The sequence below is a fragment of the Trifolium pratense genome, linkage group LG6 (assembly GCF_020283565.1).
Source record: "Trifolium pratense cultivar HEN17-A07 linkage group LG6, ARS_RC_1.1, whole genome shotgun sequence".
NCBI lineage: Eukaryota > Viridiplantae > Streptophyta > Magnoliopsida > Fabales > Fabaceae > Trifolium > Trifolium pratense.
Window position 1 is genome coordinate 12,098,753 of NC_060064.1, and position 17,484 is coordinate 12,116,236.

Below are 17,484 nucleotides of genomic sequence, written 5' to 3' on the forward strand. Positions count from 1 at the left end.
GGACGAGACATCTCGTGTGTTCTACAAATTGGCTGATAGAGATTAGTCAATGCACAACTTCGACTATAAGTATTTTTAACAATCTCCTTGTAAAAATTCTTAAAGGTCATATTTTGAAAATACTCTTTGGAATAAATCAAATATTTTATATACTCGCATTTGTCTTTATGTATTAATAAAAAAAGGGTAAATAGGGTTTTACCCCCTGCAAAATAAGCTAATTTTGCATTACCCCCTGCAAAAAAAAAACTTGAGATTACCCCCCTGCAATATGAAGATTCTCTCTTTTTACCCCCCTGCTTGACAACTTGGCATAGAATCTTTATTTTTTATGAGGTGGCATGCATATGTGGCATTTATTTTATTTTTATTTTTTTAATTTGCACATGTCATTTTTATTATTAAATAAATTGGTGACAAATATTTAAAAAATTCCACTTAATTAGTTTTTAAAAAAATAAAAAATATTGTGTCAAAAAAAAATTATTAAAAATAAAATATGTTAATTCAAAAAGATATGTTAATCCATTGTTTCTAACGCAAAAAAAAAAAAAAAAAAAAAAAAACTCACAATCTTTTCCTGTAACATAACACAAATCTTTCTCTTTCTCAAAACCCAAAATTATTTTTTCTCTAACACAAACTCAGAATCCCAGAATCCTTTTTCTCTAAAATAAAACCTAGAAATCCGCCGAATCACTCCGCCGAATTCATCGAAACAAATGATTGATGAAGAACAAAGGCAGGAACTACGAACCGGATTTCCTATAAAGGCAGAAACTGGGTTTTTGAATTTATGGGTTAGGGATTGAATTGATGGGATGAAGAATTGGGAAGAAGAATTATGTTTTTGGGTTAGGAAGAAATTGGGTTGTTGCAAAGGGATGAAGAATAGAAGAACAAAAGAAATTTATGATTATGTTTCTAGGTTTACCGAGATTGATTTTTGGAAGAAAAAAAATTGGGTTCTTTTTGGATTGTTGTTCTTGGTGGTGTTGATGATTTTGTTGATGTTGTTGTTGTTCTTGGTGGTGTTGATGTTGTTGTTTTTGTTGAATGATGAAAGTTATCGTGGTAGAGATGAAAGAGAAATTAGAAAAGAATTTATTATTATTTTTTTAATTTTTAGTTTATTTAATAATAAAAATGACATGTGCAAATTAAAAAAAATTAAAAAAAAATTAAATGCCACATATGCATGCCACCTCATAAAAAATAAAGATTCTATGCCAAGTTGTCAAGCAGGGGGTAAAAAGAGAGAATCTTAATATTGCAGGGGGTAATCCGAAGTTTTTTTTTGCAGGGGGGTAATGCAAAATTGGCTTATTTTGCAGGGGGGTAAAACCCTATTTACTCATAAAAAAAATATAGTTAAAGTGTCTGAATTTTCTCTATGCTCATGAATTTCACTTTCAAGGCTTCACGACAAACATCGATAACGGCACCGAAACCGCCTGACCCTCCAGATAATAGTGGGGATAAGGGAATGCTAGATGCGGGAAACAAAGATGGAACAAACAAATCAACAAAGCCAATTCTCATGTCCTTCCGTGACAAGGTTTTGGGATCGCAACCTTTTGCTACAAGGGAAAAAGTTGATCTGGTGGCGAAAAATCTAGCACAAGTCGAACACATCAAGGGGAATAGATTGCTTCCAATGCTTCATGTTCAAGATACTGTGTTGGAGGAGCTTAGTCTTCCGTATAAAGAGTGTCTGGTTGTGAAACTTCTCGACAAAAGGCTTGGATACAACATGATGAAGACAAATCTCGAAGCGATTTGGAAACTAAAGGGAGGATTTGATCTTATGGAGGTAGGGAATTCTTTCTTCATGGTCAAATTTGCTGAGGAGGAAGATAAAAACAAGGTAATAAATGGTGGCCCGTGGATGATATTTGATCGTTACTTAGCTTTTCGTCAATGGTATCCCACTTTTAATGCCGCAACAGCCACGATAGATAAAACAATGGCATGGATACGTATCCCGAGTTTGAATCTAGTTTATTATGACGAGAGTCTGTTATGGGCGGTGGCATCGATGGTGGGAACACCGGTGAAGGTTGACATGCATACATTAAGAGTGGCACGGGGAAAGTTTGCAAGATTATGCGTTGAAATAGATCTCACAAAACCTGTCGTGGGAAAAGTGGGAATCAATGGAGAGTGGTATCAAGTCCAGTATGAGGGCCTGCATGTTATTTGCACTCGGTGTGGCCGCTATGGTCATATTTTAAAGGACTGCACTCAAAAAAACAAATCTGCAACTGCTGCACCAGAAGTACAAGCTTCTCCGATCACCGCTGCGCCGGAAGTTGCAGCAGCAATGGTAACAAATGAAAAAGGAAACGAAATTAATGGAGGTAGCAAAATATCAGGAGAAATCATTAAGGAGATTATGACCAAAACGGATAATTTAGGCATTAATGATGATTCTGATTTTTTGCATGGTGATTGGATAAAAGTTGAGAGGAAAAAAAGAATAAATAAGGATAATAGGCGTGGACCTGGTGGAGTTATGAAAGAAACAAATTTTTAAAATCTCAGGAATAGAATCAATGATTTGAATGTTGAAAATGTTGATCTTTTGCATGGAAATAGGAGTAACGGTAACAACTCTTCTAATGCAAGCATTAAAGTAGGAAAAAATAAACAAAAAAGATCAAGAGGTGATAGTGGGCCAAATAAGATAGACACAAAAAATGGCAAACATAATCATACTACTAGGCCAAGTAATGTGCTCGAAGGAAGGTCCAAGACACCTATAATTAATATGCCACAAAAATCTGATTATATTGAAGAAAATGGACCAGGTGTCAAAACTTGTGCAAAATTGGATATACCCCAATCTAGCGGTGTTAACGGCATCAATTCAAAGGGAGCCGGGAATAATATTTTGTCAAATATTATTACTAATGGAGAAGAATCTTCACAAAAGCATGCTATCAGTTCAACTCCACGTGATGAAAGTGCTTTGGCACATGCTATTAATAATAATAGTAATGAAGTTCAAGACACTACTAGCAAGATGGATGGCGATGATCAAATGGGCCACGCCCATGATATCCAAATGCAAATAAACTGATGTGGTGTGCACACGACAGTTTCTTGTATCCTTTTATTTATTTTTTAATTTTAATGATTGTGATTTCTTGGAATTGTAGGGGTGCTCAAGGATTGAATTTTCGTAGAGCACTCAATAATTTTTGCAGGAAAAACAAAGTGGATGTGGTGGCTTTGCAAGAGACTCGGTGTAGCGGCAATGTAGCTCGTGCGACAATCAAGAAGCTTGGGTTCAAGAATTACATTGTGTCTGAAGCTCAAGGTTTCTCAGGTGGCATTTGGTTACTTTGGAATAGGCAAGATATTGAGTTTGAGGTAATACATAATAATTTTCATTTTATCCACGTTAAAGTAAAGGAAAAAGATGTTGATTCTTGGCTACTTACGGTGGTTTATGCGAGCCCTCGCGATAATGAAAGAGATACAACTCGACATCAGTTAGTGGAACTTGCAGCTAATATTTAGATTCCTTGGCTGATGATGGGGGACTTCAATGAGATTGCAAGTCTTGATGAGAAAAAAGGAGGAGTTCAACCCGATCTCAGAAAATGTTTAAACTTTTTCAACTGGATTAATGAATGTAGATTGATGGAGGTTACTACTATAGGAACTAAATTTACTTGGAGATGTCCTAAGTGGAACGGGCGTGACAGAGTTTTCAAAAAACTCGATCGTGTTCTCTGCAATGTGGAGTGGAGATTAAAATATCATGAGGGTTTTGCTAAGGTCCTTCCTAGAGTTCAGTCTGATCACCATCCAATTATGGTTCTTTCGGAGGGGGAGCCCTTTAATGGAGGTAATCGTCCTTTTAGGTTTGAGGCAGCCTGGATCACTCATGAGGATTTTCATAGACTTTTGTGTGAAAAATGGGAGAGAGGCTCTGATTTGCTCAATTCTATTTCTAGTCTTACGCCCCACTTAAGAGAATGGAATCTTGAAATTTTTGGAAATATTTTCAAAAGAAAGAAGCAGCTTTTGGCAAGAATAAATGGGATTCAAAATAGTCCAAACTATGGGTATAGTAATTTCCTTGAGAACCTTGAGAAAGAGCTTCTGGAGCATCTTGCTTTAACCCTTTACCAAGAAGAGTGTCATTGGTTTCAAAAGTCTCGGAGCAAGTGGATTACAGATGGAGATCGGAGCACTAAATACTATCACACCAAAACAATCATCCGAAAGCGCAAAAATAAAATTTTGTCCCTACGGGATGATTCTGGTGTGTGGGTTAGTGACCCAGATATATTGAAAAACCTTGTGCGTAATTTTTTTATAGACTTATTTAAAGAGGATACAATTATACGTGACTCCGTTGTTTCTTGGACCACTTACCCGAATGTTGTGGAAGATCATCATGACAGACTTAGTGCTAATGTCCAAATCAATGAGTGCAAAAGAGCTTTATTTGATATGGGTCCGCATAAGGCTCCTGGCGAAGATGGTTACCCTGCTATCTTTTTTCAAAAGTGCTGGGATACAATAGCAGTTTCCCTGTTTAACTTTGTCAACCAGGTTTGGCTAAACCCTTCTCTTATTTCCTTTATTAATAATACCCTTCTTGTGATGATTCCAAAAATTGATAAACCAGAATTTGTTTCTCAGTTTAGACCTATTTCCTTATGTAATGTTATTTACAAAATAATTTCTAAAGTGATTGTTAACAGGATTAAACCGTTGCTTGATAGTATTATTTCTCCATATCAGTCTAGTTTTATCCCAGGTCGAAGCATTCACCACAACATTATTGTAGCTCAAGAAATGGTGCACGCCATGTCCAAAATGAAAGGACAAAAGGGTTTTATGTCTATAAAAATTGATCTTGAAAAAGCTTATGATCGTCTTAATTGGAACTTTGTGAAGAATTGTCTGGAGGAGTGTAAATTTCATCCGCAAGTCATCCAACTCATCCATCATTGCATTTCTTCTCCTTCATACAAAATAATGTGGAACGGTGAAAAAACAGATACATTTTATCCATCTAGAGGAATTAGGCAAGGGGACCCTCTTTCCCCGTACCTATTTGTCATTTGTATGGATAAACTGTCTCACATGATAGCTGATCAGGTAGAAGCTAAGTATTGGATTCCTATGCGTGTATGCAGGTATGGTCCACAAATCTCTCATTTACTTTTTGCCGATGATCTTCTTCTTTTTGCAGAAGCCTCTGTTGAACAGGCTCATTGTGTTTTGCACTGCCTGGATTTGTTTTGCCAAGCTTCTGGACAAAAGATTAATAAACATAAAACCCATGTGTACTTTTCCAAGAATGTTGATACTCAACATCGCGAGGAAATTTTACATCACACAGGTTTTAATCAGGTCAATAGTTTAGGCAGGTACCTTGGGGCTAACCTTACTCCGGGAAGGAATTCATGAGGACATTTTAGCCATATTGTTAGCAAAATTCAGAGTAAGTTGAGTGGTTGGAAACAACAATGTTTAAATTTTGCAGGTAGGATTACTCTATCTAAGTCTGTCATCAGCACAATTCCTTACTACCATATGCAGTATGGTAAGATCCCCAAAACCATTTGTGACGAGGTCGATAAAATACAGCGTGACTTCTTATGGGGTGATTCAGAACAAGGAAGAAAAGCCCATTTGATCAGTTGGGATGTTTGTTGTCTTCCTAAAATTGATGGAGGGCTTGGATTACGGCAAACTCATAATATGAATGAAGCTTTTCTCATGAAGATTCTTTGGAACCTGATTAAAAATCCGAACAACCTTTGGTGTAGAGTTCTCCACAGTAAATATGGGCGTAATAAAGACCTCATTGCTAGTATTATTGCGCAACCTTACGACTCTCCTCTTTGGAAAGCCTTGGCAGGTATTTGGGATGATTTTCATCGTCATGTTGTGTGGCAAATTGGAGATGGTCGTTATACTAATTTCTGGTTGGACAAGTGGGCTCCCAATAAAGGTGCACTTATTAATATTAGTAATCAGACCTACACTGATACTACTCTTACAGTTAAGGATGCTCTAAACTCTTCAGGAAATTGGGACCTTGATTTCCTTATGATCAATTTACCAGCTAACGTTGTGAGTCAGGTTCTCGCTCTTCCAGCTCCTACGGATGAGGATGGTCCTGACATTATTGGGTGGAGTGGAACCAATACCCATAACTTCACAGTTCAAAGTGCTTATTCCTTGCAACATCAAAATTGTTCATAGGTTGAGGGAGACTGGAAGACTCTTTGGAAATGGCCCGGCCCTCATCGCATCCAAACCTTCATTTGGTTGGCTGCGCATGGGCGCATCCTTACTAATTTTCGAAGAAGTAGATGGGGTAGTGGAATATCTCCTACTTGCCCGTGTTGTGGGAATGAAGACGAGACTGTCCTTCATGTGCTTCGTGACTGCATTCACGCAACTCAGGTATGGCTTCATATTGTGCCTTCTAATTTTATAACTAATTTCTTTTCCTTTGATTATAGGGACTGGATTTTCAATAACATTAATAGGAAAGAGGTTGGGACGAGCATATATAGATGGCAGACCACCTTCATGACAACATGCTGGTATTTATGGAAGTGGAGAAATAAAACTATCTTTGAAGCTGACTTCAGAAGACCGAATAATCCAACTGTTTTGATCCAGAGATTCATTAAGGATATTGAAGACTCCACAATGAAGTCTCTCTGCAGAGGGCCTAAATTGAAGGACACTATCTACATAGGATGGAAGCGACCGGGCGAAGGATGGGTCAAACTCAACAGCGATGGTGCATGCAAGAATAAGGGAGAGGTTGCTGGTTGCGGTGGTCTTTTTTCGAGATTCAGATGGTAGATGGATTAAAGGCTACACCAAGAAGATTGGAACTTGTGATGCATTACAAGCTGAGATGTGGGGTTTGTATTTGGGTTTGGACATGGCCTGGAGGGAACAATTTTCTCATCTTATAGTGGAAAGTGACTCAAAGATTTTGATTGACATGATCTTTGGCGATTTCATGTTTAATGGGAATATCCCAATTTTAGTTCAACGTATCATGAAGCTGCTAAATATGAATTGGCATGTGCGAATCAACCATAACTGGCGCGAAGGAAATCGGAGTGCTGATTGGCTGGCTAACTCTAGCATTATGGTGGATCATTCCAATTTGATCATTTTGGAGTGTGCTCCGAGTGAGCTGCAACAAATTCTCTTTGATGATATTTCTGGAGCTTGCATGCCTAGAAATGTGAAGTTAATAATGTAGTTTCTTTCTCTCTTGGGTTTTGCCCTCTATTGTACCCAAAAAAAAAAATATAGTTAAAGTTTCATGAGCTTAATTCAGTTGGTAAGGACATCACACTATATGTTCAGGAGTCGGGATTCAAACTCCAAACACTCTGCTTATTAACATTTAAGATGAAATTTTTAACCAGTAACCATTTGTAAATTTAGTGTAATGGATATATATTATAAACTTATCTTATTCAGTATTCACACACACACTGGTGGTTGTGGGTGTTTATGGTAAATTCCTATTTGATTCACCGACTGCAAAACACAAAACAGTGGTCGCATCGCATTAACCGCCAGTTTCCAAACAATCTATGGGGGCGGGAAAAGTAAACTACAGTATACACCAAAAACACTTCACATTGTTTTCTTTTTTTATTTTCATTTTTCCTTTTTCTTGGTCTTACTTTTCTATTCTCAAGCAATGAAGTGGCACAACATCAATACCATCTAAAAATGGCCCCTAGTTTTCATTTCTTCTTAGATATTTTCTTCTCTTTCTATCTTTTCATGCATAGTATATATCATCTCAAAATTTTAATCTTATCTAACTCTAAACATTATCCTATCCTATAAGAGTTGAAAATTTTGTACACATTTGAAGAGTAATGGAGGTTGGTTTGGTTGAACAAGGTAGAGAAAGAGTTGGACATGTTAATAAGGTTGGTTATGTGAAAAGGGTCATTGCAAAGAAAAGGAATAAGCCTTATAATCGTAGGGTTAAGAGGAATGTTCCAAAGGCACTTCAAGAGCTATTTGATTCATGCAAGCAAACATTCAAAGGTCCTAACACGGTTCCTTCACCACAAGATGTTCATAAACTTTGTCACATCCTTGGTATGATACAAAATTATTGATTTATTCAAATTTGTCTGTTTTGCTTCTTTTTAGAATTGAATGAATTGATAATATAATCTCAATTTTCTCTAGTGCATTTTTTGTTTGTTAATACATACATAAAAATTAAGTCATTCTAGGACATTCTATTAGGATATGTGGTCCTAAGTGATTGAGGTTGAAGGGTTCATTCTATTAGGACATTTTATTAGATCACTATTAGTTTCCTTGTTTTTACAATTGCATTATTAATAACATTCACATTAACATATACTCCTCCGGTCTTATATAAGGAAATGTTCACTTTTTAAATTTATTTTTAAATTTATTCGATAACTAATGTATGTATCTGATCTATATTTTATAAGTCAGATACATTAATTTTTATTTATTTTTCAGATACATTAATTATTGAATGAACTAAAAGTCTAAAACATAATTTTTGCTTATATATAAAACTGAAGGAAGTATTTCTAGATCTAGAACAAGTAATATTGATTTGCAATTTTTTTTTTAATACATAATATATGTCTAATTTCATGTGATGTTCTTATAATTCAGATAACATGAAGCCAGAGGATGTTGGACTAAGTAGAGATCTACAATTTTTCAAGCCTGGAAATATTATTAAAGAGAACCAAAGGGTCACATACACCACAGTTTACAAGTGTGACAATTTCTCTGTAAGTGTTTGCAAATCCAACATTGCTCCCTAATAAACCAAATATAACTCATTTAATTGCTAGTGTTGTATATATAATCATTAATTAATGTGTCAAATTTTTTTGTTTTTTGTTTGTGTAGCTATGTATATTTTTTCTACCTGAAAGAGGAGTCATACCACTCCATAACCACCCGGGCATGACTGTTTTTAGCAAGCTTTTATTAGGGCAAATGCACATTAAATCTTATGACTGGGTTGATTCTGAGGCCTCTCACAACTTGTTGCAACAACAACAACCATCAAAATGTGAGTTCTCTATATTTTTCTCTTATAATTTTCCTAAACATAAATGGATTTGATGCCGCAAACGATCACCGCAGTCAATGATCTAGTAGTTGATGATCAAACGGTTGAGATTCTAAAGTTCGATGGTTTCCATTCTGCTAAATTCGTGATACGAGTCATTCTAAAGTTTGTAAGAATTATTGATTGAAATGAATCTAGGGACCACCTCACGGGATTGTCTGCATTTGTTAATCCGTACAATCATATATATAATATTGGTTGACTAACTATGTGATTGCACGGATTATGGGATGCAAACAATTCAGGTTCTCATTGTCAATTCGTGTGTTAATTATTTGTTAAAGTTGACTTACAAAGTGTCTTCGTAAGCAAAGTTCAGTTGTTAGGGACATTGCCATATGCAAGAATCAGAATTGGAATGCGGAATTTCCCACTTCACCACTACACAAAAAATAAAAGTTGACTTAAAGATTTTATATTGTATTTGCAGTGAGATTGGCAAAGTTAAAGGCAAACAAAGTGTTCACAGCACCATGTGATACTTCAGTGTTGTATCCAACTACTGGAGGCAACATTCATGAATTCACAGCCATAACTCCATGTGCTGTTCTTGATGTCATTGGTCCACCTTATTCTAAAGAAGATGGCAGAGACTGTTCATATTATAGAGATTACCCTTGTGATACTTTTCCAAGTAAGTCACACTTTCCATGAGGAATTGTTACTTAATTCACAAAAGATATTTGAACAACAAATTTAGACAAAAATACGACAACAATACCTTTTTGCCAAATTTTTTATATTTTCTCACATGTCTTGGGTTGCATGTATAGACTCAGAGGTGTACGGTGTTTATATGTTGGTTTGGAAAAAAGTTGTTATGATATCAGCTCTTTACTTAATTAGACACATTCATATTATTTGCAACTATATTCATTTTTCTTATTTCCATAAAAGGAAACTTTCTCTTAAAATAAACGGGGTGGTTCAAAAATATTTTCTATATGCAATCGGCAATGGAAAATATTTTTGCAATTTTTGTTATATTTATGTCTTTAGAAGTGTAACTCGTTGTCGTATTTTTTAATAAAATCAAACTTTGCATTCTAACTAACTCCTAAAAATGTAGTATAATTGTGCATGATTATTGTTATGTGTCTCTAACCATTAATTTTATATTGTATCATGCAGATGAAGTGAAAGACAAAAATGATAGTTATGCATTGTTAGAAGAAATTGAGATGCAAGAAAATTGTCAAATGGATGGAATTGAATATCTTGGTCCTCCTATTAATGACACAGATTTTTAGTTACAACATGTATTAATTCCATTAGCATATCTTATCTTAATATACAAAGTGTAACAAGTTACATCCCTTTTTCCCTTTGTGTCAATATACACTAAAGAATTTATGTGTGGTTTTTGTTCTTTAGTGGTTGAAAAGTATATAGATTGTTCCCTTTTTTGCCCATTATGAAACTAAATTGTTGAGTAAAGAAAAACTATGGGCTAATTAATTTTTGATTCATGGTTTTGTTCAAGATTGTAAAGGGTATACAAGGTTGTCAACTTTATTTGGCACTACTATAAGTGGTGAATAATGTTGACTTGTTATGGAAGACCATGCTTCATGTGGACAAGAAAAGTCAAATTTATGCTTTTCTCAAGATATTTATGGGAATGTATATGTTTGCATGGTTTCATCCAAGGTTATCAAAACCGGACCAGCCGATCGAACCGGTTGGACCGTGAACCGGTCATAAAAACGGTTCGGTTTTGAGCAAAAAACGGATAGGAAACCGACCGGCAAAAAAACACGTGAACCAGGGTCGAACCGGCGAACCGGACGGGCGGTTCAAGCGGTTTTGCAGATTTTTTTATTTTTTTTTAAAAAAATAGGGCAAAATGACGTCGTTTTAATTTTTATTTTTTTTAAAAAAACTTAAACAAAACAACGACGTCGTAGGAATAGGAAAAGTTTTTGTTTTTCATCTATTTTTCATTTGGTTTGAATTATAAATTTTATTTTATTTTGACTTGTGATATTTTATCTTTTTATTGTGTGAAATTATGAAATATTGAGCAATTATTCATATATATTTATTTATATATTAATTAAAATATATATTTAATTAAAAATGGTTCGACCCCGATTGAACCCGGTCCGATCAATTGAACCTTGAACTGGTGAGCTCGCCGGTTCGATGACCGGTCCGGTTCTGACAACCTTGGTTTCATCTTATTTAGTCATACACCTTTTTAAAATCAACAATTACCGACAAAAACAAGACTTTAATTTCGTGATCACGTGATTATATAGTCACACTCACATAAAAATAACATACTATTAAAAGCAGTGACGGAGCCAGAAATTTCGAATAGAGGGGGCACCATATATTTAAATTTGTAGCATTAAATATATTATACATTTCATTTTGAAGAGTAAAAATATACATCACAAATGTTCTCTACGACTTGCCATCTTTTGAAAAGATTGAATGATTTTTTCATTTTCAACCTCAATAAAAACATCTTTCTCTATATAAGTAACTAAACAATCATTTGACCATGAATCTCCCATGCGATTTCGCAACTCATTCTTGATAATCTTCATAGCAGAGAAAGCTCTTTCAGCTGTTGTAGTTGCCACAGGTAGTATCAAAGATAACTCTAAAAGCAAATATACCAACGGATAAACAATATGTTTTCTTGTCTCCACTAGCTTTAAACTAAGATCACTAATCCCCTCTAATTCTGAAAATGCATCTTCAGACCATACATCTATGAAATAATTTTCAAGCTGAGAATCGAGAGCTAATATTTGAATAGGAGAAAATTCTGAAGGATAAAATTGAGCTAAACGAAGCAACTTCTCCTTATCAAATGCAGAAAATGAATCTCTTGGACTTAAACAAGAAACACAAAGAAGCAACTCAGTACTCACTTCTGTAAAACGATTATTCAACTCTTGTAGTTGTCGATCAATCACTTGATAGAACAATTGAACTTGAAAGTAATGTAAATTAGAAACTTTCTCTAAGTTGCGCTTTGACTTTTTATATGTCTGATAGGTATCATCCATATTAAGCATGACAACTTCATGATGGTCACAAAATAATGAAACTTCATTGAGCAAAGAATCCCAACCCTTGTCCCTTATAGTTTGTAACTTTTGTTTGGACACTTTGACTAATTTCATGGCATTAACAATATCTTGATCACTTCTTTGTAATGCTTGAGATAACTCATGAGTAATTGACAAGACTTTTTTCATCAAGTGCAAGATAAAAACAAATTCAAAAGATTGCATATATTTCAACAAAAGCATTGCATCTCCTTTTATCGTTAAGCTTGTTCCATCTTCCTCAATCACATCAAGCACATCAATCATAGAAGAGAATAAAGAAACTATGCTAAGTAACGTACCAAAATGTGAGCTCCATCGAGTATCCCCCGCCCTCTTAATTGTAGCTTCTTGATTCAAGCCACGTCCACTAGATATTTCTCCTTCTTTCAATGCTTCATCCACCTTTTCAATTTGACTTTCACGAAGAATATCTCGACGCTTAGCTGATGCTCCAACAACATTAGACAAAGTAGCTACTTGATTAAAAAATGATGCAATTTCAGAATGCTTTTTTGCTAATGCCACAAGAGCTAATTGGAGTTGATGAGCAAAACAATGAATATAGAATGCAGAACAATTCTCTTTCAATATCAAGCTTTTGAGACCATTATATTCACCTCGCATGTTGCTTGCTCCATCATACCCTTGTCCACGTATCCTTGACAAACTCAACTTATGCTTTGCCAATAATGACTCCAAAGCTAATTTCAATGATGAAGCACTAGTATCAGAAACATGAACCATACCAAGAAACCTCTCAATAACTTGCCCTTTTTTATTAACGTAACGCAAAGCTACAACCATTTGTTCCTTAACTGAGATATCCCGAGATTCATCAATCATAATAGCAAATAAAGAATCTCCTAGATCTCCTAGATCTCCTACAACCATTTGTGCGTGTGTGTGTGTTGTGGGTTTTGAATTGCAAGTTTGGTAAAGTGTCTTTTTGTTTTATTCAATAAGAGTCTTTTAATTGTTTTTTAATTTAAAAAGAGTGTCACATGTGTACAACTTGAGTGTAGTGGTTGGTTAGAGTGGAATATAAGTTTTCATAGTAGTTTTCTATTGGATGATAAATTTATGTGGGCCTAACTAGTCAAGTGTTCAACACATACATACATATTACCATAAAAAAAAAAATCTTAAAATTTAGTGCAGGCCTATGCCCACACAAGGCTGTACATGCCTCCGTCCCTGATTAAAAGTATAAGATATGCTTTAAAAAAAAAATTACACAGTTTTAATTCAAACCAGAATAAAAATAATCTTGTTTACCGCCACCACACGATTGCTCCAATTGTTGGCAAGAATTTTTTAAACAACCTTGTACATGACATCCACTAGACAAATGGGTCTATAAAATTTTATTTTTCTAACTATCCTTTTTTGGGTTTTCCAATTAATTTCTACCACCAGGTGACTAATCACGTCGGAAAAACGGTAGGGATATACTATATAAGGTGAATTTTTCTCTCTTAACTAAAATTCTTACTACTTAAATTAATTTATTGTTGTTATGAATAATATGTAATGAATGTCCATTATTGTGTAGGTTTTCTTGTCCCTTAATTGTGTCCTATAAATAAAACACATTTGTTACAATGTAAAGCACACTTGTGAATAGAATAATAACAATGGTCTATTCATTTCTCTTCTCTCTTTCTCTTCTCCTTCTATATTCTTGCTATTCTTTAGAAATAGTTAATAACACGTTATCAACACGATAGTCTCTCCTCTTTCAAGAAAGGTATAACAACAATGGGAAGTGACAATTTTATTTTATATATGAATTTTTTTTTATTCTATTTTTTCAGATCATTTTGTTCTTCTCTTTTTTTTATATTGATTCACAAACCTACGATCCTGAAGTATCGTGGTGAAATTTTGAAATATGAATCCTGAAGATTCATAGTATGATGAAATTTTAAAATATGAATCCTGAAGATTCATAAGCTCATTATATGAATCCTGAAGTATCGTGGTGAAATTTTGAAATATGAATCCTGAAGATTCATAGTATGATGAAATTTTAAAATGTGAATCCTGAAGATCATTGTGATCATTATATGAAGGTCACTTGTGATATAGTTCTTGAAGAACTAAAGCTTTAATATTGGCGCATCTTAGATGAATTACTCAAAGAATATGGTTTTTCTTAGCTATTGTTAATGAAAAAAAATTGTGAATTTCTCCGGCCATTCTAAAAAGAGATTTGTTGAAGAACTTATAAAATTTTACAACATGATTACCATCTATATGATATATTTGATCTTCGTATAAGATGGACCAAAATTAAAGGAATTATTTACAATTGAAGAATTATTTATGTCTTGAAGTAGCAACTTTGAAAAAAAATAAGTTCAAAAATATTTTGTATATCCATTGTTGTACATACATTGGATGGATGTTATTGATATATTAAACTCATGATTGAATGCATGGTTCATACGTTTTTTTTCTTCCTCTCATAATAATGATTAAACTCAAATTATTCTTTGCAAACATAAACTGATTTTAGTTATTCGGTTACATATTTAAATCAATTGATTGATTTTAATTTTAAAATCTTTTAATTGTTACTATATTTTAATTTCTAATTCTACCGAAATCCACGTAAACATTATTCTGTTATACTTTATTTTTTACTTTTTAAATTCTCATACAAATAAATTATTACTATTTTTTTATTGTGTTCCACCGAAAAGATTTTTTTTGTAGAAACATATTTGTTTAGCTTGAAAATATTCATAAATACTACTATTCATGAAAAATTAAATTTTATATTTGGTAGTACGAAAATTATTGAAGGCTCCAGAAGAGTCAATGTATTGTTATATCGAGAAACAAAGTTGCAATTTGCTAATGTATTTTATATTTTAAGTCTTAAAGAAATTTGTTACCAAAGGATATTCACATAAATGAATATCATATTGAAACAAGAAACGACGGAGATATTTTATCTCTATATTACGAGACATATTATCAACTTTTGTCTCTAGTTTGTGGTGTACTTATGATATTAGTGCAACTTAAGCACATGTTTAAGTAAACCAGAAGTTTACAATTTAAATCATATTAAGTTTGTAATTGGCAAGATCAGATGGGTCATCCCGAATCTATTATGATGTGAAATATAAAATAATTTTATATGAATTGAAGGGCCTGAAGTTTCTTCAATCTAATAATTTTTATGTGTTACTAGTTCCCGAAGGAAGTTGATAAATTAAGTAAATGAGCATCTTTTATTTTTTAGAATATATATAAGGTGATATTTGTAAATCAATACACCGATCATGTGGACCGATTAGATTTCTAAAATTTGAATTGATGCATCAACCAAATGGTCACATGTATGTTTGTTATAAACTCACAACCAGAAGTTTGTGAGATTATTTTTAAGAGATCATTTTATATATATTATTCTAGAAAGTATTTGATAAATATCACATGTTAATTGAAATTTATACCGAACATCTTGTGAAATATGTTCGTACAAAAAAAAATATAATGGACCTGAAGATCCATTTTAAGATATAGTTGGGAACACTCAAACATGTATGTTGAGATATTGAATAGCATCATGCCAACAAATTATTATATACATAAGTTATCCCCTAATTTATTTGAATTTTGGTTTATAAACCTAATTTCCCATATATGAACATTTTTGGATGTGTTGGGTACGTCTCAATTGCTCCAATATAATGCATTTAAATGGGTCGTAAAAGAATATTGGGAAAATATATTTGATATAACTCTTCATCCCTTATAAATTATATTGAGCCAATAATTAGAGACTTGTTTATAGCCCAGAAGGCTAATTTTCAAGTGATGAATTAATTTTCCCAATATTAGGGGGAGGGAATAAGCAGCTAAAAATATGAACCAGAAGTTCAAATGAATCACTTGAAATAAATTATTATTATTATTATCTCATCTTGATCCTCATATAAAATAGCTTGAACCAAATGTTCAAAAGATAACTCATTTGCAAAGTTTATGAAATCAATCAATAGCTGCTAATGCTCCGATAAAAATGAATGTCCCTGTCAGACAATCTAATATTGCAAATGATTCTTAACCACGCTTGAAGCATGGTAAGCAAATCGGTTTCAAGGATAAATTCCTCAAATAAGATAAGGAGCTAAAAAAGAAAGATGACCCAAGTGAGGATATGAAAATGTCAAAAGAGCATTTGACATAATTGATTTTTCAGTTCCAGAAGAACTTATTAGGTACCTAAAATTTATGAAAATAAAGAGATCTCAATAAATTATGTCATGAATGGAATACGATGAAACCGAGATGAAGTCAACGTTGACAATATTTTTGCACATAATAAAGCGCTATATATGTGATAAATGACAATGAGGATCATAAATCAAAGTCTATTAAGGATTATAGACAATAAAATGATTGACTAAATAGATAGACGCAATTGATACAAAATTAAACTAGCTTTGCAAAGCGAAATGTTTTTGGACCCGTAGTCCATTTCATCTGCAGATGAAAATAATTCGATATGAATAAGTTTTCAAGAGAAAAATAATGGAAATAAAATATTTAGAGTTTGAGTTCTTATTCAAGTATATTGATAAATGTCTATCATTGATTTTCAAGAAGCATATTCACTTGAAGTGAATTCAAAAATTAATTAAGTTGAGTAGCATATGAAATACTCAATTCATGTGAAATATGTGTTTTAACGTATTTGACTGGCTCACTTGATAATGATGATCCCGGAAGGATTTAGTTATATTTGACAATGAATTTTTTTATATCTGAGGCTTATATTGATGATAAAAATATCATTAAGACTCCTGAAGAGCTTATGAGATATTGTTATTTTTCTTACAAAATAAGTAATTGAAGAATGCTTCGTGAATCATGAACCTTATATAAAACATGATTCTATATGAAATTGTTGAAAGTTCATCAATAGTGAACTACTAATTGGTCCTGAAGTACCATATATCAAATGTTAATATATTTGTTGAGAAATATCATTTGCTATAAATATTATCAGAACTCCTGAAGAGCTTCTGAAATTTGTAGATTAAAGAAATATGTTGGATGCGCAAAGTTCATTTGGAATCGCAAATTTATAATAAAATTATATAGCAAAAGTATTAAAACAGTTTGACATGGACAAATCTGTTGTGTACTAAAATGGTTGCGATGTCATTTGATCTGAGCAAAGATAGTGTAATGCATTAAGAAAAATGATGAACAATTTGAATTGGTCCTGAAGTATCATATCTT

The 17,484-nt window shown here is 33.3% G+C and overlaps 3 protein-coding genes across 3 annotated transcripts; 2 read left to right on the forward strand and 1 right to left on the reverse strand.

The window, feature by feature from the left end:
• The first annotated feature begins 1,399 nt into the window (after positions 1–1,399).
• On the forward strand, positions 1,400–2,536 carry LOC123891736. The gene has a single exon (XM_045941634.1). The coding sequence runs from the start codon at positions 1,400–1,402 to the stop codon at positions 2,534–2,536; it is 1,137 nt and encodes a 378-aa protein (XP_045797590.1).
• Positions 2,537–7,828: 5,292 nt separating this feature from the next.
• On the forward strand, positions 7,829–10,475 carry LOC123893262 (plant cysteine oxidase 2-like). Its single transcript, XM_045943193.1, has 5 exons — positions 7,829–8,124; positions 8,686–8,807; positions 8,929–9,094; positions 9,585–9,788; positions 10,286–10,475. The coding sequence occupies exons 1-5, from the start codon at positions 7,896–7,898 to the stop codon at positions 10,402–10,404; spliced, it is 840 nt and encodes a 279-aa protein (XP_045799149.1). The 5' UTR covers positions 7,829–7,895; the 3' UTR covers positions 10,405–10,475.
• A 1,009-nt stretch (positions 10,476–11,484) lies between these two features.
• On the reverse strand, positions 11,485–13,149 carry LOC123890556 (zinc finger MYM-type protein 1-like). Its single transcript, XM_045940191.1, has one exon. The coding sequence runs from the start codon at positions 13,111–13,113 to the stop codon at positions 11,551–11,553; it is 1,563 nt and encodes a 520-aa protein (XP_045796147.1). The 5' UTR covers positions 13,114–13,149; the 3' UTR covers positions 11,485–11,550.
• Between the last annotated feature and the right edge of the window lie 4,335 nt (positions 13,150–17,484).